At 45.2% G+C, this 25289-nt stretch overlaps 1 protein-coding gene across 1 annotated transcript; it reads right to left on the reverse strand.

The window, feature by feature from the left end:
* Window positions 1-14336: 14336 nt before the first annotated feature.
* Window positions 14337-24078, reverse strand: LOC144634159 (E3 ubiquitin-protein ligase synoviolin A-like). The gene is made up of 12 exons (XM_078493050.1): window positions 23777-24078; window positions 23542-23634; window positions 22082-22387; window positions 21302-21428; window positions 20556-20655; window positions 19272-19337; window positions 18273-18592; window positions 17486-17590; window positions 17055-17089; window positions 16877-16946; window positions 16024-16207; window positions 14337-15903 (listed from the first exon to the last, which is right to left on the reverse strand). The coding sequence occupies exons 1-12, from the start codon at window positions 23903-23905 to the stop codon at window positions 15441-15443; spliced, it is 1998 nt and encodes a 665-aa protein (XP_078349176.1). The 5' UTR covers window positions 23906-24078; the 3' UTR covers window positions 14337-15440.
* Between the last annotated feature and the right edge of the window lie 1211 nt (window positions 24079-25289).

Genomic DNA, 25289 nt, shown 5'->3' on the forward strand with positions numbered 1-25289 from the left:
AGAACCAGGAGAACCACCAGGTTAACCAGGTGAACCAGGTGAACCAGAAGAACCACGAGAACAACCAGTTGAACCAGGAGAACCACGAGAACCACAAGGTGAAACAGGAGAACCACCAGGTGAACAAGGTGAAGCAGGAGAACCACCAGGTGAAACAGGTGAACCAGAAGAATGAACCAGGAGAACCACCAGAGACTAGATTAACCAAATAAACCAGGAAAGAACCAGATAACCAGCTCAGGTAACCAGATGATCTAGGTGAAAAGGTGCCAGATGAACTAAGAGAACCACCAGAACCAGGTGAACCAGAAGAACCAGGAGAACCAGGAGAACCACCAGGTGAACCAGGAGAACCACGAGAACCACGAGAATCACCAGTTGAACCAGGAGAACCACGAGAACCACAAGGTGAAACAGGAGAACCACGAGAACCACAAGGTGAAACAGGAGAACCAGGAGAACCACCAGGTGAAACAGGAGAACCACCAGGTGAACCAGGAGAACCACCAGGTGAACCAGGAGAACCACCAGGTTAACCAGGAAAACCACCAGGTTAACCACTAGATCCACCAGGTGAAACAGGAGAACCATCAGGTGAACCAGGAGAACCACCAGGTGAAACAGGAGAACCACGAGAACCACCAGGTGAACCAGGAGAACCACGATAACCACCAGGTGAAACAGGAGAACCAGAAGAACCACCAGGTGAACCAGTAGAACCACGATAACCACCAGGTGAAACAGGAGAACCAGAAGAACCACCAGGTGAACCAGTAGAACCACGATAACCACCAGGTGAACTAGAAGAACCACGATAACCACCAGGTGAACAAGTAGATCCACGATAACCACCAAGTTAACCAGGATTACCACCAGGTTAACCACGAGAACCACCAGGTGAACCAGGAGAACCACCAGGATAACCAGGAAAACCACCAGGTGAAACAGGAGAACCATCAGGTGAACCAGGAGAACCACCAGGTGAACCACTAGAACCACCAGGTTAACCAGGTGAACCAGGAGAACCACCAGGATAACCAGGATTACCACCAGGTTAACCACGAGAACCACCAGGTGAACCAGGAGAACCACCAGGATAACCAGGAAAACCACCAGGTGAAATAGGAGAACCATCAGGTGAACCAGGTGAACCAGGAGAACCACCAGGATAACCAGGATTACCACCAGTAACCACGAGACCACCAGGTGAAAAGGAGAACCACCAGGATAACCAGGACCACCAGTTTAACCACGAGAACCACCAGGTGAACCAGGAGAACCACCAGGATAACCAGGATTACCACCAGGTTAACCACGAGAACCACCAGGTGAAAGAGGAGAACCACCAGGATAACTAGGATTACCACCAGGTTAACCACGAGAACCACCAGGTGAACCAGGAGAACCACCAGGATAACCAGGAAAACCACCAGGTGAAACAGGAGAACCATCAGGTGAACCAGGTGAACCAGGAGAACCACCAGGATAACCAGGATTACCACCAGGTTAACCACGAGAACCATCAGGTGAACCAGGAGAACCACCAGGTGAACCACTAGAACCACCAGGTTAACCAGGTGAACCAGGAGAACCACCAGGATAACCAGGATTACCACCAGGTTAACCACGAGAACCACCAGGTGAACCAGGAGAACCACCAGGATAACCAGGAAAACCACCAGGTGAAACAGGAGAACCATCAGGTGAACCAGGTGAACCAGGAGAACCACCAGGATAACCAGGATTACCACCAGGTTAACCACGAGAACCACCAGGTTAACCAGGAGAACCACCAGGTGAACCAGGTGAAGCAGGAGAACCACCAGGTGAAACAGGTGAACCAGAAGAATCAAGTGAACCAGGAGAACCACCAGAGACTAGATTAACCAAATAAACCAGGAAAGAACCAGATGAACCAGCTCAGGTGAACCAGATGATCTAGGTGAACAAGGTGCCAGATGAACGAAGAGAACCACCAGAACCAGGTGAACCAGAAGAACCAGGAGAACCAGGAGAACCACGAGAACCACGAGGATCACCAGTTGAACCAGGAGAACCACGAGAACCACAAGGCGAACCAGGAGAACCACGAGAACCACCAGGTGAACCAGGAGAACCACGAGAACCACGAGAACCACCAGTTGAACCAGGAGAACCACGAGAACCACAAGGTGAAACAGGAGAACCACGAGAACCACAAGGTGAAACAGGAGAACCAGGAGAACCACCAGGTGAAACAGGAGAACCACCAGGTGAACCAGGAGAACCACCAGGTGAACCAGGAGAACCACCAGGTTAACCAGGAAAACCACCAGGTTAACCACTAGATCCACCAGGTGAAACAGGAGAACCATCAGGTGAACCAGGAGAACCACCAGGTTAACCACTAGAACCACCAGGTGAACTAGGAGAACCACCAGGATAACCAGGAAAACCACCAGGTGAAACAGGAGAACTATCAGGTGAACCAGGAGAACCACCAGGTGAAACAGGAGAACCACGAGAACCACCAGGTGAAACAGGAGAACCAGGAGAACCACCAGGTTAACCAGGTGAACCAGGTGAACCAGGAGAACCACGAGAGCAACCAGTTGAACCAGGAGAACCACGAGAACCACAAGGTGAAACAGGAGAACCACCAGGTGAACCAGGTGAAACAGGAGAACCACCAGATGAACCAGGAAAACCACGAGAACCACCATGTCAACCAGGAGAACAACCAGGTGAACCAGGAGAACCAGGAGAACCAGGAGAACCACCAGGTGAACTAGGAGAACCATGAGAACCACCAGGTGAACCAGGAGAACAAGAGAACCACCGGATGAACCAGCGCAGGTGAACCAGATGAACCAGGAGAACCAGCTGAACAGGAGAACCACCAGATGTACCAGCGCAGGTGAACCAGATGAACTAGGAGAACCAGCTGAACAGGAGAACAACCGGATGAACCAGCTCAGGTGAACCAGATGAACCAGGAGAACCAGCTGAACAGGAGAACCACCGGATGAACCAGGAAAACCACCTAGAGAACAGGGTCAACCAAGAGAACCACCAGGTAAACCACGAGAACAAGGAGAACCACAAACAAAGCCAGATGAACCAGGAGAACCACCAAGTGAACAAGATAAAGCAGGAGAACCACCAGGTGAATCAAGTGAACCAGAAGAATCAAGTGAACCAGGAGAACAACCAGAGACTAGATTAACCAAATAAACCAGGAAAGAACCAGATGAACCAGCTCAGGTGAACCAGATGATCTAGGTGAACAAGGTGCCAGATGAACTAAGAGAACCACCAGAACCAGGTGAACCAGAAGAACCAGGAGAACCACCAGGTGAACCAGGAGAACCACGAGAACCACCAGGTGAACCAGGAGAACCACGAGAACCACGAGAACCACCAGTTGAACCAGGAGAACCACGAGAACCACAAGGTGAAACAGGAGAACCAGGAGAACCACAAGGTGAAACAGGAGAACCAGGAGAACCACCAGGTGAAACAGGAGAACCACCAGGTGAACCAGGAGAACCACCAGGTGAACCAGGAGAACCACCAGGTTAACCAGGAAAACCACCAGGTGAAACAGGAGAACCATCAGGTGAACCAGGAGAACCACCAGGTGAACCAGGAGAACCACCAGGTTAACCACTAGAACCACCAGGTGAACCAGGAGAACCACCAGGATAACCAGGAAAACCACCAGGTGAAACAGGAGAACCACGAGAACCACCAGGTGAAACAGGAGAACCAGGAGAACCACCAGGTGAACCAGATGAAACAGGAGAACCACGAGAACAACCAGTTGAACTAGGAGAACCACGAGAACCACAAGGTGAAAGAGGAGAACAAGGAGAACCACCAGGTGAACCAGGTGAAACAGGAGAACCACCAGGTGAAACAAGTGAACCAGGAGAACCACCAGGTGAACCAAGAAAACCACGAGAACCACCAGGTCAACCAGGAGAAATCCAAGGTCAACCAGGAGAATCACGAGAACCACCAGGTGAACCAGGAGAACCAGGAGAACCACCAGGTGAACCAGGAGAACCAGGAGAACCAGGAGAACCACCAGGTCAACCGGGAGAACCACGAGAACCACCAGGTGAAACAGGAGAACCAGGAGAACCACCAGGTGAACCAGGAGAACCACGAGAACCACCAGGTGAACCAGGTGAACCACGAGAACCACCAGGTCAACCAGGAGAATCACGAGAACCACCAGGCGAACCAGAAGAACCACGAGAACCACCAGGTCAACCAAGAGAACAACCAGGTGAACCAGGTGAACCACGAGAACCACCAGGTGAACCAGCAGAACCACGAGAACCACCAGGTGAACCAGGAGAAGCAGGAGAACCACCAGGTGAACTAGCAGAACCATGAGAACCACCAGGTGAACCAGGAGAACCACGAGAACCACCAGGTGAAACAGGAGAACCACGAGAACCACCAGGTCAACTAGGAGAACCACGAGAACCACCAGGTCAACTAGGAGAACCACGAGAACCACCAGGTGAAACAGGAGAACCACGAGAACCACCAGGTGAAACAGGAGAACCACCAGGTGAACCAGGAGAGCTACGAGAACCACCAGGTCAACCAGAAGAACCACGAGAACCACCAGGCGAACCAGAAGAACCACGAGAACCACCAGGTGAACCAGGAGAACCACGAGAACCACCAGGTGAACCAGGAGAAGCAGGAGAACCACCAGGTGAACTAGCAGAACCATGAGAACCACCAGGTGAACCAGGAGAACCACGAGAACCACCAGGTGAAACAGGAGAACCAGGAGAATCACCAGTTGAAACAGGAGAACAAGGAGAACCACCAGGTGAACCAGGAGAACCACGAGAACCACGAGAACAACCAGTTGAACCAGGAGAACCACGAGAACCACAAGGTGAAACAGGAGAACCAGGAGAACCACAAGGTGAACCAGGTGAAACAGGAAAACCACCAGGTGAACCAGGAGAACCACCAGGTGAAACTGGAGAACCACGAGAACCACCAGGTGAACCAGGAGAACCACCAGGTGAACCAGGAGAACTACCAGAACCACCAGGTGAACCAGGTGAACCACGAGAACCACCAGGTCAACCAGGAGAATCACGAGAACCACCAGGTCAACCAGGAGAACCACGAGAACCACCAGGTCAACTAGGAGAACAACCAGGTGAACCAGGAGAATCACGAGAACCACCAGGTGAACCAGGAGAACCACGAGAACCACCAGGTGAACCAGGAAAACCACGAGAACCACTAGGTCAACCAGGAGAACAACCAGGTTAACCAGGAGAATCACAAGAACCACCAGGTGAACCAGGAGAACCACGAGAACCACCAGGTGAACCAGAAGAAGCAGGAGAACCACCAGGTGAACTAGCAGAACCATGAGAACACCCAGGTGAACCAGGAGAACCACGAGAACCACCACGTCAACCAGGAGAACCACGAGAACCACCAGGTCAACTAGGAGAACCACGAGAACTACCAGGTGAAACAGGAGAACCACGAGAACCACCAGGTGAAACAGGAGAACATCAGGTGAACCAGGAGAGCTACGAGAACCACCAGGTCAACCAGAAGAACCACGAGAACCACCAGGCGAACCAGAAGAACCACGAGAACCACCAGGTGAACCAGGAGAACCACGAGAACCACCAGGTGAACCAGGAGAAGCAGGAGAACCACCAGGTGAACTAGCAGAACCATGAGAACCACCAGGTGAACCAGGAGAACCACGAGAACCACCAGGTCAACCAGAAGAACCACGAGAACCACCAGGTGAACCAGGAGAACCACGAGAACCACCAGGTGAACCAGGAGAAGCAGGAGAACCACCAAGTGAACTAGCAGAACCATGAGAACCACCAGGTAAACCAGGAGAACCACGAGAACCACCAGGTGAAACAGGAGAACCAGGAGAATCACCAGTTGAAACAGGAGAACAAGGAGAACCACCAGGTGAACCAGGAGAACCACGACAACCACGAGAACAACCAGTTGAACCAGGAGAACCACGAGAACCACAAGGTGAAACAGGAGAACCAGGAGAACCACAAGGTGAACCAGGTGAAACAGGAAAACCACCAGGTGAACCAGGAGAACCACCAGGTGAAACTGGAGAACCACGAGAACCACCAGGTGAACCAGGAGAACCACCAGGTGAACCAGGAGAACTACCAGAACCACCAGGTGAACCAGGTGAACCACGAGAACCACCAGGTCAACCAGGAGAATCACGAGAACCACCAGGTCAACCAGGAGAACCACGAGAACCACCAGGTCAACTAGGAGAACAACCAGGTGAACCAGGAGAATCACGAGAACCACCAGGTGAACCAGGAGAACCACGAGAACCACCAGGTGAACCAGGAAAACCACGAGAACCACCAGGTCAACCAGGAGAACAACCAGGTGAACCAGGAGAACACGAGAACCACCACGTGAACCAGGAGAACCACGAGAACCACCAGGTGAACCAGAAGAAGCAGGAGAACCACCAGGTGAACTAGCAGAACCATGAGAACACCCAAGTGAACCAGGAGAACCACGAGAACCACCAGGTCAACCAGGAGAACCACGAGAACCACCAGGTCAACTAGGAGAACCACGAGAACCACCAGGTGAAACAGGAGAACCACGAGAACCACCAGGTGAAACAGGAGAACATCAGGTGAACCAGGAGAGCTACGAGAACCACCAGGTCAACCAGAAGAACCACGAGAACCACCAGGCGAACCAGAAGAACCACGAGAACCACCAGGTGAACCAGGAGAACCACGAGAACCACCAGGTGAACCAGGAGAAGCAGGAGAACCACCAGGTGAACTAGCAGAACCATGAGAACCACCAGGTGAACCAGGAGAACCACGAGAACCACCAGGTGAAACAGGAGAACCAGGAGAATAACCAGTTGAAACAGGAGAACAAGGAGAACCACCAGGTGAACCAGGAGAACCACGAGAACCACGAGAACAACCAGTTGAACCAGGAGAACCACGAGAACCACAAGGTGAAACAGGAGAACCAGGAGAACCACAAGGTGAACCAGGTGAAACAGGAGAACCACCAGGTGAAACAGGAGAACCAGGAGAACCACCAGGTGAAACAGGAGAACCACGAGAACCACCAGGTGAACCAGGAGAACCACGATAACCACCAGGTGAAACAGGAGAACCAGAAGAACCACCAGGTGAACCAGTAGAACCACGATAACCACCAGGTGAAACAGGAGAACCAGAAGAACCACCAGGTGAACCAGTAGAACCACGATAACCACCAGGTGAACTAGAAGAACCACGATAACCACCAGGTGAACCAGTAGATCCACGATAACCACCAAGTTAACCAGGATTACCACCAGGTTAACCACGAGAACCACCAGGTGAACCAGGAGAACCACCAGGATAACCAGGAAACCACCAGGTGAAACAGGAGAACCATCAGGTGAACCAGGAGAACCACCAGGTGAACCAGGAGAACCACGAGAACCACCAGGTGAACCACTAGAACCACCAGGTTAACCAGGTGAACCAGGAGAACCACCAGGATAACCAGGATTACCACCAGGTTAACCACGAGAACCACCAGGTGAACCAGGAGAACCACCAGGATAACCAGGAAAACCACCAGGTGAAACAGGAGAACCATCAGGTGAACCAGGTGAACCAGGAGAACCACCAGGATAACCAGGATTACCACCAGGTTAACCAGGAAAACCACCAGATGAAACAGGAGAACCATCAGGTGAACCAGGAGAACCACCAGGTTAACCAGGAGAACCACCAGGTGAACCAGGTGAACCAGGAGAACCACCAGGATAACCAGGAAAACCACCAGGTGAAACAGGAGAACCATCAGGTAAACCAGGAGAACCACCAGGTGAACCAGGAGAACCACGAGAACCACCAGGTCAACCAGAAGAACCACGAGAACCACCAAGCGAACCAGAAGAACCACGAGAACCACCAGGTGAACCAGGAGAACCACGAGAACCACCAGGTGAACCAGGAGAAGCAGGAGAACCACCAGGTGAACTAGCAGAACCATGAGAACCACCAGGTGAACCAGGAGAACCACGAGAACCACCAGGTGAAACAGGAGAACCAGGAGAATCACCAGTTGAAACAGGAGAACAAGGAGAACCACCAGGTGAACCAGGAGAACCACGAGAACAACCAGTTGAAACAGGAGAACCAGAAGAACCACCAGGTGAACCAGTAGAACCACGATAACCACCAGGTGAAACAGGAGAACCAGAAGAACCACCAGGTGAACCAGTAGAACCACGATAACCATCAGGTGAACTAGAAGAACCACGATAACCACCAGGTGAACCAGTAGATCCACGATAACCACCAAGTTAACCAGGATTACCACCAGGTTAACCACGAGAACCACCAGGTGAACCAGGAGAACCACCAGGATAACCAGGAAAACCACTAGGTGAAACAGGAGAACCATCAGGTGAACCAGGAGAACCACCAGGTGAACCACTAGAACCACCAGGTTAACCAGGTGAACCAGGAGAACCACCAGGATAACCAGGATTACCACCAGGTTAACCACGAGAACCGCCAGGTGAACCAGGAGAACCACCAGGATAACCAGGACCACCAGGTGAAACAGGAGAACCATCAGGTGAACCAGGTGAACCAGGAGAACAACCAGGATAACCAGGATACCACCAGGTTAACCACGAGAACCACCAGGTGAAACAGGAGAACCACCAGGATAACCAGGATTACCACCAGGTTAACCAGGAAAACCACCAGATGAAACAGGAGAACCATCAGGTGAACCAGGAGAACCACCAGGTTAACCAGGAGAACCACCAGGTGAACCAGGTGAACCAGGAGAACCACCAGGATAACCAGGAAAACCACCAGGTGAAACAGGAGAACCATCAGGTGAACCAGGTGAACCAGGAGAACCACCAGGATAACCAGGATTACCACCAGGTTAACCACGAGAACCACCAGGTGAAACAGGAGAACCACCAGGATAACCAGGATTACCACCAGGTTAACCAGGAAAACCACCAGATGAAACAGGAGAACCATCAGGTGAACCAGGAGAACCACCAGGTTAACCAGGAGAACCACGAGAACCACCAGGTCAACCAGAAGAACCACGAGAACCACCAGGTGAACCAGAAGAACCACGAGAACCACCAGGTGAACCAGGAGAACCACGAGAACCACCAGGTGAACCAGGAGAACCACGAGAACCACCAGGTCAACCAGGAGAAGCAGGAGAACCACCAGGTGAACTAGCAGAACCATGAGAACCACCAGGTGAACCAGGAGAACCACGAGAACCACCAGGTGAAACAGGAGAACCAGGAGAATCACCAGTTGAAACAGGAGAACAAGGAGAACCACCAGGTGAACCAGGAGAACCACGAGAACCACGAGAACAACCAGTTGAACCAGGAGAACCACGAGAACCACTAGGTGAAACAGGAGAACCAGGAGAACCACAAGGTGAACCAGGTGAAACAGGAAAACCACCAGGTGAAACAGGAGAACCACGATAACCACCAGGTGAAACAGGAGAACCAGAAGAACCACCAGGTGAACCAGTAGAACCACGATAACCACCAGGTGAAACAGGAGAACCAGAAGAACCACCAGGTGAACCAGGAGAACTACGAGAACCACCAGGTGAACCAGGTGAACCACGAGAACCACCAGGTCAACCAGGAGAATCACGAGAACCACCAGGTGAAACAGGAGAACCACCAGGTGAACCAGGAAAACCACGAGAACCACCAGGGCAACCAGGAGAACAACCAGGCGAACCAGAAGAACCACGAGAACCACCAGGTGAACCAGGAGAACCACGAGAACCACCAGGTGAACCAGGAGAAGCAGGAGAACCACCAGGTGAATTAGCAGAACCATGAGAACCACCAGGTGAACCAGGAGAACCACGAGAACCACCAGGTGAAACAGGAGAACCAGGAGAATCACCAGTTGAAACAGGAGAACAAGGAGAACCACCAGGTGAACCAGGAGAACCACGACAACCACGAGAACAACCAGTTGAACCAGGAGAACCACGAGAACCACAAGGTGAAACAGGAGAACCAGGAGAACCACAAGGTGAACCAGGTGAAACAGGAGAACCACCAGGTGAAACAGGAGAACCAGGAGAACCACCAGGTGAAACAGGAGAACCACGAGAACCACCAGGTGAACCAGGAGAACCACGATAACCACCAGGTGAAACAGGAGAACCAGAAGAACCACCAGCTGAACCAGTAGTACCACGATAACCACCAGGTGAAACAGGTGAACTAGGATAACCACCAGGTGAACCAGGAGAACTACGAGAACCACCAGGTGAACCAGGTGAACCACGAGAACCACCAGGTGAAACAGGAGAACCAGGAGAACCACCAGGTGAACCAGGAAAACCACGAGAACCACCAGGTGAACCAGGAGAACAACCAGGTGAACCAGGAGAACAACGAGAACCACCAGGTGAACCAGGAGAACCACGAGAACCACCAGGTGAACTAGCAGAACCATGAGAACCACCAGGTGAAACAGGAGAACCACGAGAACCACCAGGTGAAGCAGGAGAACCACCAGGAGAACCACGAGAACCACCAGGTCAACTAGGAGAACCACGAGAACCACCAGGTGAACCAGGAGAACTACGAGAACCACCAGGTCAACCAGAAGAACCACGAGAACCACCAGGCGAACCAGAAGAACCACGAGAACCACCAGGTGAACCAGGAGAACCACGAGAACCACCAGGTGAACCATGAGAAGCAGGAGAACCACCAGATGAACTAGCAGAACCATGAGAACCACCAGGTGAACCTGGAGAACCACGAGAACCACCAGGTGAAACAGGAGAACCAGGAGAATCACCAGTCGAAACAGGAGAACAAGGAGAACCACCAGGTGAACCAGGAGAACCACGAGAACTACGAGAACAACCAGTTGAACCAGGAGAACCACGAGAACCACAAGGTGAAACAGGAGAACCAGGAGAACCACAAGGTGAACCAGGTGAAACAGGAGAACCACCAGGTGAAACAGGAGAACCAGGAGAACCACCAGGTGAAACAGGAGAACCACGAGAACCACCAGGTGAACCAGGAGAACCACGATAACCACCAGGTGAAACAGGAGAACCAGAAGAACCACCAGGTGAACCAGTAGAACCACGATAACCACCAGGTGAAACAGAAGAACCAGAAGAACCACCAGGTGAACCAGTAGAACCACGATAACCACCAGGTGAACTAGAAGAACCACGATAACCACCAGGTGAACCAGTAGATCCACGATAACCACCAAGTTAACCAGGATTACCACCAGGTTAACCACGAGAACCACCAGGTGAACCAGGAGAACCACCAGGATAACCAGGAAAACCACCAGGTGAAACAGGAGAACCATCAGGTGAACCAGGAGAACCACCAGGTGAACCACTAGAGCCACCAGGTTAACCAGGTGAACCAGGAGAACCACCAGGATAACCAGGATTACCACCAGGTTAACCACGAGAACCACCAGGTGAACCAGGAGAACCACCAGGATAACCAGGAAAACCACCAGGTGAAACAGGAGAACCATCAGGTGAACCAGGTGAACCAGGAGAACCACCAGGATAACCAGGATTACCACCAGGTTAACCACGAGAACCACCAGGTGAAACAGGAGAACCACCAGGATAACCAGGATGACCACCAGGTTAACCAGGAAAACCACCAGATGAAACAGGAGAACCATCAGGTGAACCAGGAGAACCACCAGGTTAACCACTAGAACCACCAGGTGAACCAGGTGAACCAGGAGAACCACCAGGATAACCAGGAAAACCACCAGGTGAAACAGGAGAACCATCAGGTAAACCAGGAGAATCACCAGGTGAACCACGAGAACCACGAGAACCACGAGGTGAAACAGGAGAACCACGAGAACCACCAGGTGAAGCAGGAGAACCATGAGAACCACCAGGTGAACCAGGAGAAGCACCAGGTGAACCAGGAGAACCACGAGAACCACCAGGTGAACCAGGAGAAGCACCAGGCTAGATGAACCACCAGGTGACCCAAGAGAATCAGAAGAACCACCAGGTGAATTAGAAAAACCACCATGTGAACCAGCTTATGTAAACCAGGTGAACTAGGGCGACCAGGGGAACCAGGATAACCGTGTGAACGAGGGGAAGCAGGAGTTTTTTTTTTTAACCAGGTCATGAGAACCAGGTGAATCTGGAGAACCACGAGAACCAGGGGAGTCAGTAGCCTGCGTTGCAGACTAAGTATGAGTCGAAGGTTTATCCTGTGCAGTGTTCTTCGAACTTATCATTACAGTTGCTTTGTAGTTTAGTGTAACAATTTCCTGCGTTCGCGGAGGAAATGCAGCCATATAATTTTGTCAAAAATGGCTCGTCCGCGCCGGGTATTTATACACATATTTCTCAACATTACATAAATAAACAGTGCAAATTTCACCGAGATCTGACAATTGTATACTTTAAAACTGCAAGGACCTTTCGAGGCAGTCGATTACGGCAGCGAAATTAGCAAATGAAACAGCAAAATATGCGTTCGACGCTTTGTTTTTGCGACGCCATATTTGAATTGTTATAGGTAGACCGCTGTTCAATGTGTTCAAGGCCGTATCGTTACGATTGCTCCACGAAAAAGCACGAAAAAAATACGGATATTTCCGACTACTGTCGGAGAAAACATATAATGCGCATATAATCGGCGTAAACAAATCGATACACACAAGCTGCGTTTTGTCTAGGTTCTGCGAGGGTCGGATATCAAGACAGCTTCTTCGTGGGCTAAAGAAGGATTAAACAAAAGCCATAGATACAGTGAATGCTTTCGAATTATATTTGAAGATGAAATACGAAAGAATTTTGCGGTCTTTGACTGAAACAGCTGAAATTCCACTGGAACTGCGTAGTACGATCGCATGTTGTAAAGCCGATTCATGCAACATTGCTGTCAACGCGAGGTCACGTCCCTAACGACCTAGGCTGATGACGAAATAGAATGGCGCTTGTAGCGACCAAATTTGGCCTAATTTTTAACCGCTCCTAAGCTAAAAGAAGCCCCCATCTCTTGCATTTGTTTTAACTTCAATAATATCTTTGAAAAGAGCGAGTTTTTTTGGTATGGTTTATTTTTGACGTTTGTAATTTTTAAACGATGTAAGTGCTAGTGATAATTTATTCGTGTTTTAGCGTTAGTTACGCAATCCATTGTTTGTGCGACGCTTTTTATAGATCGCCTTTCAGACACACGTGCGTTGAGATAAGAAAGCTGACATGTCACTTTTAAAATTGTTTTATAACGTTTGTAAATGTGACAAGTCACGTTTTTTTCCACGAGATCGCAAGTGATCACCCACAGCGGAAAGTAATCCCTTGAGAAATTAAAAAAGTCCCTTGAGAGTTAACAAGAATGTGGTTCCAAATTTTGCCCAACATAACTGCTATTCTCCTACCTTCGTTTGTATACAAGCAAGTACGAGAAAAAAGGGCTAAAGGCAATTATAAAGATTCAAACAAAAACGGCGAGTTATTAAATCGAAATTTCTGGGGGAGAATAATTCAGCCCGTTAGCGCACTGGAGAGTTATTCTTTAAGCCGTGGACTCCAATTCCACCGGGGAAAGGTTATTCGGTACCAAACCATATGGAAATAACCCTGTAAAGTGAAAATTCGAACCCGCGACTCTGAGATGGTCAAGTTGCATCAGTTACCATTCACCCACCTCTGAAATTAAATCCCTTGGGTTATTTGAAAAATAAAAATACTGGCTCGGTATACTTGGTTATAATTCACTTCCACCGGAAACTGAGATCGAGTTCGCACCCTGTTAAAATGAACGACGACTTTATGAGGATTTGAAATCCAGCATTTTTTGCGTGGCAGTGAAACTTATTCCAAGCTTAGCCAACTACACATCGCACAAATCTCGAAGTCTACCGGAGAGAACAAAACATTTTTGGCACAGAAGGCCAGTTCTCTGAGTTACACTGCTCATTTCGATGGCGCGAAATATGACTTTTTTGATAACTTCAGCTGAGCAACAGCAAACATCAAATCGTTTCCAACAGGGTTTGATACGAGGCTGTTTTCTTTGCTGGTCGGGTTTAAATCAGTTCAGTTTTGCATATTGAGTAAGGAGGTGTCAAGGGGAATGGGTGTCGGGACTAATAGGCTGGGAGTAGCGTCAAATTGTTCTCCAAACTTTGAAAAGGGAACTGATCTCTACCCAGGGGCCGGTTTCTCGAAAGTCCCGAAAAGTTTCCGCACCCTGAAAACCATAGCAAACTCCCAAACCCTTATGATTACAGAGCTGTTTAATATTCAATTTTTTTTTAATATGAACAGAAGTCCCTCATGCAAAGTTTCACTTCTCCGTTTCTTTACGGCCCGAAACGTTTCCGGGGCTTCCGAGAAACGGTCCCATGATCTCTACCCATAAAGGCAGTCAGCGTGTCGCTTGCAAGCTGCTCTGTTCTTGTTACGCAAATTCTGCAATTTTAATTTAGTTTTTCTCCACACAACCCTTATTATGATTCTTGCTTCGTGACTCCATTTTATAAAATTGACGCTATCTGATTTGATGGCTATGTGTTTTCGCACGAACACAGTTATAAAGAGATGTTTAAAGAAACAAAAAACGGCGTTGCATACATAACTTGGTCCTAATACTCGAAAGTCCTTGTACAAGCTCTACCTACAGCTCATTCGAGTTCGCCTAGACAACTCTCATGTTTGAATCTTGCTACGTAAACAATAAGCACCGTTTTCCATTTTCTTTAGTAATATTTAGGATTTATGCCAGCATCGAAACACTAATGTTGTCCACATTAACACTGCAGATTCAATCAAAAGAATCAATTTAAACTTCCAGCCATACTGAATAATTTCAAAAACCAGTCACACTAGCTCGTTTTCTAGTTCCAACTCGACTAGCTTTGCACTTTCTGTTTTAAAGTCACAGCTGGTATACACAACGGAGCAAGATGCAGAGGGAAGTCCTCACAAGGGTTTTTGAAGAAAAGTGATTGGTCTTTTGAAATGATATCACATAACTGAGTCTCCTGGTTATTATATTTTTAAGATTGTTCTACGAATATAAAAATATACTTGATACTTTTATGCATAGAAGAGATTAATGAAGTTCCTTTTCTCTAAGCTGATCTTCCTTGTTTTCTTGTGTCTGTTTTATGTTTGTTTAAGGGTTTGAGAGAGTTGGCCCTTTCTGGACATTTTTTCCCCAGCACGACAGAATTGACTTAGATATTTGTTACACGTACCGGTTTGCGAACTAAGAACTTTAAATAATGTTTTAGACTCAATTAACATTGCTTTCCCTCCAAACGTATCACCACCGCAAGTTCATTCCGGATTTCTGGGTAACATTCTTGCTCATTCGGTCCTTAGTCCTTTTTATCCTTATCAGAGCCATCTTGGCTCGCGGAACTTGAAAACCGCTCCAACCTACGCCGCCTAATTTCTGAGTTCTCATCGTTTAAGTCGGGTTCAGCTTTTGAAGTGTCTTTTTCTGCAGAAACTGCAGGATTTGATGCTGAAGCCTCCGAAGGTGAAGAATCAGACGCCGCGCAAGGTCCTAGTTGAGTTGCAGGTGACACCACTGCTGTCACTTTTGTTTGAGTTGCTGCTGCTAACTTTGCCGTCCCTAATCCCGAGGGTCCTGCTACTGCCGTCCCTGATCCCGAGGGTCCTGCCACTGATGGTCCCATTCCCGAAGGACCTGCTTCCACTGTCCCTGATTCTGAGTGACCTGCTCCCGCTGTCCCTGATCCCGACGGATCTGCTCCTGTTGTCCCTGATCCCGAGGGTCCTGCTGAAGTTGATGCCTGAGGTACACCGATTGGTTGGCTGAAAAGTAACGACATACACTTAAGCTGAGGATTAAATCATCAATACAGCTTCTTTGTAAAATGGGTTTCACAAAGGTTACAGCAGGCTATGATCAACAAATAAAGCGATTTAATTTACCTCTGCACATTTATCATCTGAGTGTACTGATTGAGTTGAATTATGGCTGCATCCAGCAGAGCGTGCACAGTTCGTAACATGTTAATTCTAGCCTCCACATTCTGTCTCTCTTGACCTTCCACCGCTACTAACTGCTCAATATTCAGAGATGAAAAGTCCATATTGGGCGGAGTGCTTAGGTCACCTTAGAACAAAGAAAAAGTCATAATTGCTAAGTTAAACTGAAAATGAAATAGCGGTGAAATGTTTTTTTTTTTGGCTGAACTTGTGACTTAACAATGCAGTGTGCAGTAGAAATCAGTTTTAAACGAGATGCCCACAAACACATACATAAAAAAGCAAAGAAAACTGCAAAACATGTTTCTCAGGTTTTGTGTATTGTTACTGGAAAAAATACTAAACTTGAAAAGAGGTGCTGTTGCTTGGCCATGCTTCAAAAACCTCTTGTGTCTGGTCTCTATTGGCTGACCTTACTTTGCCGACACAGGGCTTCAGCTCTTACTAACACCTGATTGAAACTTTGAGTTCTCAATCTATTCTAACCACATAGAATTTATAACAAACAGAACGGTTTTCACTAAAGTTGAATGTCCAAATTATTTCCCATTTGCTTTGGTTTTGCATAACTACGCTTAGTGATTGGTTTAAAATATTTGGGCCACTTTTTTGACCAAGAGTAAAACCAAAACTAATCGTGACTTGCCAACACACGTTTCCTGCGCTTTGCTCCAAGTGTTTGCTTCAAGGTTTTATTGGTTCACTAGATCTTCTGTACCCTTTGTAATTGACCAGAGTGATCATTGGGTTTTGGTTCTATGATACACTGAAAACTGTTCTTTATCTGTGTACTCACCAAACATGAAGGGTGGCATCATAAAAGGTGGTGGAAACATAAATGGTGGCGGCATCCCAAAACCTGGCATCTAAAGAAACAAACATTTGTAGTTAAAAAAACAATGTTCTAACTCTCCCTTCTATTCCAAGACAAAATGCATTCTCATTTCAATGATAAGAGTTTTTAAATGCAATACCTGGGTTTGGCTGGCATCCTGAGCTGAACTTGGACCTGTCAGAAATAAACAGAGATAAAATTTTTGTTGAATCATGAATGCCCTTTAATTCAAAATTGCTTTTAGTTAGGAATTAGAGTCTATGGTACAGCCAAAGAGTTCTAAATTAATGGCTTATTTTATAACAAATGTGTAGTTCCAGATAATATTCATACCCACCCCATCCATAGAAGGACGTTGGAAATTTCAGGGGGGAGGGGGTCTCAAAAGGTAAATATTTTAAAAGAAAGGATGAAGCTAAAATGGAAATTCTAAAAGGGTGGAGGATGGGGGGAGTCCAAACCCAAAAAAACTTCCATGGTGAGGGTATCAATATTTTATGGAACACAATACGACAAGAATAAGGGAAGAAAAATGAAAAGATAAAAGCAAATTGCTATTTTTAGGTGTACCTTGTTGTGGCATACTGCTAGCACCAGGTGTGGCAGGAGGTGGTTGTCCTGGTGGCATTGGTGGAACACCCATGGGTGGCCAGCCAGGAAACATGGCTGGAGCACCTAAAATAAAAATCAAAGTCATTCAAGATATGTTCGTCATATTCTTTTCATGCAGACAGCAGGGCCTCCAAAGTTGCCAGTCACCACTAACAATGGAGTCAATGCAGTTGCAGAATGAGCTTGGTTTGAATTATGCTCCACTGATCACAAACAAAGGAATTAAGTTGAGGTTCAGGGGGAATAATTTTAATTTTCCTTTGTTTTATTCCCCTCCCCTTAGGAAACAACAAAAATTGTTCCTAATACGAATTTGTTTTTATGCAATTTTTACGCCACGGTTAGGTAACTTACAATTTTCTCTTTCTCTAAGCCATTCGACAAGAATCTCACAAGTTTTTGAAAGTATCATTTGGGGAGATATGAAAGGGCCTGATTTGTGGCTTGGAGAAAAGAGCCTTGCATGAAATGTCAAAAGGCGAATACTAATTTGTGTTAATAAACTATTGGTTTGTTTTTTATTCACAATTTTGTTATTTGATATATTTTTCACTTTCCATGTTTTGGTTTTGTATCAAAGTAGCCGGGGAAAATCCCCGGCTCCCGGCCCTTAGTGACAGCCCTGATCTTACACTGCAAATGATTTCCTGGGGTTGGATGGTTGGATTATGTTTTGCTCAGAATTTAAATATTTTGCACTAGATCCTCAACAGCTATTCACATTACAAAAAAAAAAATTCTTTACCATTTAGTTGACCTTGGGGTGCTACCCCTGGAGCAGGGGGGATTCCCATAGTAGGAGGAACCCCCATGGGAGGGAAACCAAATGGGGGCTGTGGACCTTGTGGGGGAGGCGGCTGCTGAGGCTGTGGTGGAGGCTGAGGTCTAAGGACATCCATTCTGCATGTGGGACAGGTTTGTTGCCGTTGAAACCAGGATCTTAAACAGCTTGTGTGGAATATGTGATTGCATGGCAGTTTTTTACAGCCTGTTGTCATTTCTTCACGGCATATGATGCACACGTTATCACCCTGTTGAAGCTCTTCAGGTGTGGCATCTGGATAACTAATGGGGGCATTGTTCAAAAACATTAGATGATAATTATTCTTGAAATTTATTATGTACTGAACTTTTCAACTCGGCAATAACAATTTAAGTTTAAACTATTTTTTTATGATGTATTATTTAAAAAAGTGAATCAAATAGTGACCTGCAAGTGGAGGAATTTAAAAAGCAGGGGTTTCAACAAAATTTGAAATAGGCAGCTGGTTTGAGCAGAGTAATCAACTGTTTGAAAGAGTCTTTCTTTAATAATTTATTTTTTTCTTCAAGTAATTGCTTCAAGATGAGTGAAGCACCAGATAAAAAAATTGGTACTTACTGAAAACACTGAAAAAGAAAGTGATCTAAAGCTGTTGTGCGACAACTTAAGTAGTTGCAGGTACCTATGACCTTAGTGATTCTGGTGTTAGTTAACATAGAGTAATACTACAGAAAGCTATGCTCTAGGATCATCATCATTTACAAATAGCCCATTTTAACCAGGGGAATCAATTAATCAATCAATCAATTGAACAATCAATCAATCGAACAATCAATCAATCAGTCAATCAATCAAACAATCAATTGAACAATAAATCAGTCAATCAATCAATCAATCAATCTGGCCACAAAGGAAACAGTTAAGTTTTCTGATTGACAAAACATGGGCAGAGATTCTCCGCAGTTTAAGTTTCATACTTACAGTGTGTTCATATTTCTAATAGCTCGCCGGGACATGATAACATCACTGATACATTTCTTGAACCCCCTGAAGAACAAGAGTGGTAAAGGTGAGTGTTTATTCCGCAGACAGAACATGAAGTTACCCTAATTTCTGTAACACAAAGTGACTACCTGTAGGAACTCGTATCAACTCTTATTTGAATGATAAAAAATCAACAGTACACTAGTTTTAGTATGAAACAGTGAATGTTTTAACTTAAACAGTCTGCATGCAATAATGTTTGTGTGGCAATACGAGAAAATCAACACATACATGTAGCATGAAGGTTTTTACTTCATTCAGTTACATTTTCGTAGTCCACAGAAACTGTAAACTAGATAAACTTTATTTAAGTAGTCTTCAGGTTGCAGGGATCCATATTCGTTTTTTCTCCAAGTCGTCAGCCGGGCAAGTATGCAAGATGACATACTTGCCCTGGCAAAATTTTACTTGCCCGTTGAAAAGTGAAGAATGGCGACTGTACAACAAGTAAATGAAAAGTTGACTTTTTTGTTATTATCACATGTATGTAACACTGTGTATACATGAAATCTTCAAGACAACGAATCTGTTTTAATAAAGTTTGATTCACAAGTATTTGTTAATGAGACTTTTTACTTGTCTACCTTGGCTGCCGGTTTACAAATTTCACAAAACATCACGCCCCCAAGCGGCTTGCGATGTTGCGGAAGCGTATGATGCGGGCACAAATGAAAGCCAGGGCCTCTTCGACTGCAACCACGGAAGAAAAGAACGCTCTTCATATTTGGTTTGTTTTTCTGAAGTGTTAACATTGCTTTTTTTCTTTGCTGGCGGCGCCAGACCAAGATAACGGCAAATTTTGATCAAAACATCAGCTGATGCGATCGCCTCGTGTTTTCGCGGATGCAGCTGCAGTACAAAATATCAGCGGTTGAGAGCTTGAAAATTGAGCCTGCAATGATTTCATTGATGGAAAATACCGCATCAGCCAAGATGGCGGCCAAAATTACGATTTTATCGCGACAGAAAGTTGCAAATTATGTTCTGTTTTCGAAAAGTTATGAATGGATGACAAGTGGTCAGAACGCAAGTAACTCATAAGAAAACTTAATAATTGTTTTTTTTTTCATTAAGTCAAACTTAAGTCGTCCAGCGGACGAGTTTATGTAATCATTTGGTCGTCCATATGATGTTTTAGTCGTCTCGGACGACCGCGAATATGGATCCCTGAGGTTGATTAAATTAGAAAGAAGTGACAGGTATCCTGTCTAGACTACTTACCTTAGTGTTAGGTACATAGGTCTAATGGCAAACAGTGGGAATGTATGTACTTTGATCATAATGACCATAAAACAACTATACAGCACAGTCTTGATAAAGCCTGAAAATGAAATGAAAAACAGTGATATCAATACACGTAAACATCTAGCAAAAGGATAGTTGATGTAACGCAGAGTATACTACAGTTGAATCCCGATAACTCGAACCCTCAGTAACTCGAACTTCCGCTAACTCGAACCTTTTTCAATTTCCCTTCAGGGCATTTTCTTACTAATTTTACCCTCGATAACTCGAACTCCAGATATCTCGAACCGTTTTCGATTTCCCTTGAAGGTTCGAGTTATCGGGATTCGACTGTAGCTATGTCCCCGGGCTATACAAAAGAGAAGGAAAATGAGACAGACATTTTCTTAAAAAATCTCCTTATCAAGCTGCTCCTATTAATAGTAGCAGTACACTGAATGAGAGCATCCTTTGCCAGAGACTGAGTGTAAGGCATGGCAATGATGATGATCTGCATACACAAGCTGTATGATGTTTAAACACCAGTTCATTTAAAACATAAAAGACCCAAGTCATAGCTGTAGGTGGGTGCCTTTTCTCAACAGGTTTTCAGATTGTATTCTTGTCATTCCCTTGTTTGCTTAATATAACTGAACAATGTACCTTTTAACAGAGAATGAAGCTCCTTTATTTTGATAGTCATGCAAAAAATAATGAAATAATAAATTGAACTTCATATTTACCTGTAATTAGCTCAGTATAAAGAAGATAAACAGCTTTGTTGTCCCAGGGATTTTCACTTCGAAGATCTATTATATGCAGGACGTACTTCATCTGAATGGTTACTACTATCGTCAAGAGAATGGCATACTGCAATTAAAAAGATAATAACATTTTATTATATAAACACTAATGAAATACCAGGAAATCTTTCACGCGAAAAAATCATATCTTTACATGTGAGAATAACATGTTATCTTCACATGGGAAGATATTGATTTCGAAACGTATTCTGACAAGTTTGCCCCGTTTCAGTGCTGATTGAGCCAAAGTTAATCGATATTAAGTGGAAACATCTTCGGATCTTCCTCAAGATTCTTCGGAAATTTTTGGAAAAGCCTGGAAATGTTCGGAAACATTCATACAACCTTCGGACAACATTTTAAATTATTTTTGGAAATCTTTGGAAAATGGTCGGAAATCTTTGAAAAATCTTCAAAAACATCGTAATTAGTACCCGGTAGGTTTATATACATGTAATAGACAGAATAATACATGGTTGCTTGGAGATATAAAATTTATCTTCTTGTGTTCAAAACGGATATCGATATCCATTTGAACACTCGAAGATAAATTTCATATCTCCATGCAACCATGTATTATCCCCTATTTATGAGTCAAATGAGGCTTGAGATGTAGAAAAGTCTTTTTAAAAATACATTACGGACCTAGCTATACATTACTAATGATACATTCTCTAAAATGTGCTGTTATGGAGCATTTCAACATTACTGAATTCTTACCTCAAATCCAAACACCAGTTGGACCGATGCTCCACTTTGCATAACTGTATTGTAAGCAACGTGGACCAGAACTGCATCTACCATGCCTAAAAACATAAGAAGAAGCACCGCTCGAACATGGAACAGCCATGATAACACTGGACTTCTCTCCATGTAATCAATTCGGTCTTCTGCCAACCAATGGAAACACTTCAGAAACAATAGCATAGTGAACTGTGCAACAAAACGAGGACTGAAATCATCTCGGAAAACTGTGAATGCCAAGCAGGTTTCTGTGACTGCATACCATGATCTCTCAATCAAATGCTGAAATAGAATTAGAAATAGAATTTGTTGTAAAGTCATGACTTTTAAACAGCAATAAACAGTGTGTTTATATGAGGTCATAATTATAATGCTTACTTGCTGCTTATAAGATACCAAAAATTCCCTGTCTTTTCTTCCATTTTCATTTTATTCAGTTTTTTGTGTCTACTGCCAAGCACATACATGTACCCAATGCTATAACGCTAAAAATTTGGGCAAGTGCTTGATATAGCATTCATTTATGACGTCAAACCAACCAAGTTTCATTGAGGTTTCTCATACGTGACAGCGGATACAAAGTATTTTTCTTTGGGTAATAGTAATCGATAATCACTCGTTATTCCCTTGTAATCAAAGTAAACAACCGATTATAACAAATGGAACAAATCTAGTTTGAGATAATTATGGCATTAACTACGTCAACAAATTATTTTAATGTGTCAGGCGGCAAAGGCTGCCCACAGATCAAAAGTCAAACCAGTCACTAATAGTCAAGGGTGCAAAAACAAGTTGTCAAGAGCAACCAGCTGATCTTTTCCCTTTAATGCTTAGGGGAGCAGGGATGGGGCAGTGGTGAGAGCACTCACCACCACCAGTGTGGCCCGGGTTTGAATCCTGGACCTAACTTCATATGTGGTTGAGTGTGCTGGTTCTTGGACTTACTAAGAGAGCTTTTCCCCAGGGTTCTCTGGTTATCCTCCCTCCACAAAAACCAACACTTCTAAATTCCACTTTGATCGTGAATCTGAGGGTCACAGTTTTGTTACTCCCACAACTGTTATGTGCAACCCTCACTGAACAAAGTCTATTTATTTTATTTATTATTTACTTATGGTATCATACAAAGGTAATGAAAGGCCACTTTTTGTCCACTACAACACCACATTCTCAGAACTATAAAATCAACAGCAGCAAGTACAGTAATGAGAAGTGGCTATTTTTTGACCTTCGCACTGAAGGGAAAGTAATATCAAGGAAGTAGGGGTAGACATTTAGTAAAGTGAAACACCCCTAGCTACAAAAGCATCTTAATTCACTTCCTGAATTTCAGTTAGTCTTCATAACAAGAGCACCCATTTGAAAAAAAAATTAACAAATCTTACTCTAGAATTTATAATTTCTATACTACAGAATAAAGCTAAGAAGCACTGTACCTCCATTTCTGCAGCTCGCAGCTGTCCAAAGAATACTTTCCTCATCATTTTACCGAAAAGAATAACAAGAACAAACGCTTGAAGGTACAAAACCTGGCAGAAGAAAAATTATTGGAGCTTATGTCAAAATACAATCGCGTATAAATACACAATGATATATTAAATGATAAGCCGTGTACAGCCACAAAAACCAGGCTTTTTCAGCCTTTCCAGGCAGTCTAAATTTGCGACTTACCGCCATACTTGGGCTAGACTTGGTCAGGTACACAACAGAAGGGTAAAATTGATGTTTTTGATAATAAGCATTTGCTACAACAGCGCCAGTTAAAGCCAGACTGGCTGCAGTTAGCACCACTTCGCGCATCTTGTACACAGTATTTAACGGTGGTATTTAGGTAACACTTTTACTGCATCATCCACAAATTCTGCTGGACCCGTTTCGCTAAAAAATCTGTAAACAGCCGGAAGAATTTCTAAATTTTCCGTGGCCAGATATGAGTGGACGATTGGCTTTCACTTTAGAAAGGAACTGAGAACCCACACGTCTGCACATACGGGGATTTTTGTTGTCATTCGGCAACATCCGCTGACCAGGCAATAATGGAGGCTCAAAAAAGTAACTCGGGGGTAACTGAATAGGGACGGCGGAGCCGAGCCGGGAAGGGGGGAGGGGGGATGGTTTTAGCCCCCCCAGAATTTCCGAAAAAATAAAGGCTTACTAAGAGAAGTGTCTTTTAACCCCCCCCCCTTTAAGTCAATAGTCAGCCCTCACCCCCAAACTGTATGTAACCAGTGTGCCCAAAAATTTCCCTCAAAATCATGCAAACTACCAAAATTTGAAAAAAATAGGAAAAGGCTAAATTTTAGCATAATAACACTGTAAACCCTAAGAATCCCTTTGCATACCGTAAAATCCCTGGCCGACCATGAAGGATTTTAAAATGAAAGGCATTTTTGTTCATTTTAAACTTTTAACTTGATAAATAGCTATTGAGTAACAAAACAGTGACAAAAATACCGTATACTTATATATCTCGAGCCCTGTTCAATGAGAAGTATATTTAGGTCTTCTTTAACCAACCACTTCTAAACTTGGCATGGACGCTGTTTTTGGAGTAAACTGGCCATATAAAGGATCAAGCATTTCCGTTATAGTAAAAAACTTATCGAAGTTGGCAACCGCTAAGACTTATATTTTCTTTTCCCACATTTTGCGGATCTGGAGCGGCGTTTGATAAAAAAGAAATCCGGATTAAGACTGCTTAAAAGGAACCTAACTAAAATGTGTGCTAGGCTCTCTCCAATCTCATTAAAAATGGTTAAAAAAACTCACGCAAGTTGCTTCAAACTCAGGAGAGTGTAATATCAGTGATTACCCAAACTGTTAGCCTTTTTGCGTGGGTCGAATAAACCAAAACCAATCGTGGTCTGGCTTATATTTACTCGCATAAAGAATACAGCTAGCTCTAAAAAAAGGCGTAGAGATAGTGTTTTATAAAGGACAAATGAAATATATAGACTTCGCGTAATTGACTTTATAGCGTATTTAGCCTCAGTCATTGAGGTAATTTTCTCGCGCGTCGCGTTTGACCCCTGAGAAAAATGAGAGGCTACACTTACGACTAGAAAATAGAAATTTTAAATGCACGGCTAGTTCGACGACACTTTTTTTTGACAATTTTTTTTGCCGTTTTTGCTGTAACTGTTTTTTGGGAGGTTCAATAGGGGTAGGGTGATTTACTGGGCGC

The sequence above is a fragment of the Oculina patagonica genome, chromosome 13 (genome assembly GCF_052425735.1).
Source record: "Oculina patagonica isolate OP01 chromosome 13, crgOcupat, whole genome shotgun sequence".
In the NCBI taxonomy this organism is placed as follows: domain Eukaryota; kingdom Metazoa; phylum Cnidaria; class Anthozoa; order Scleractinia; family Oculinidae; genus Oculina; species Oculina patagonica.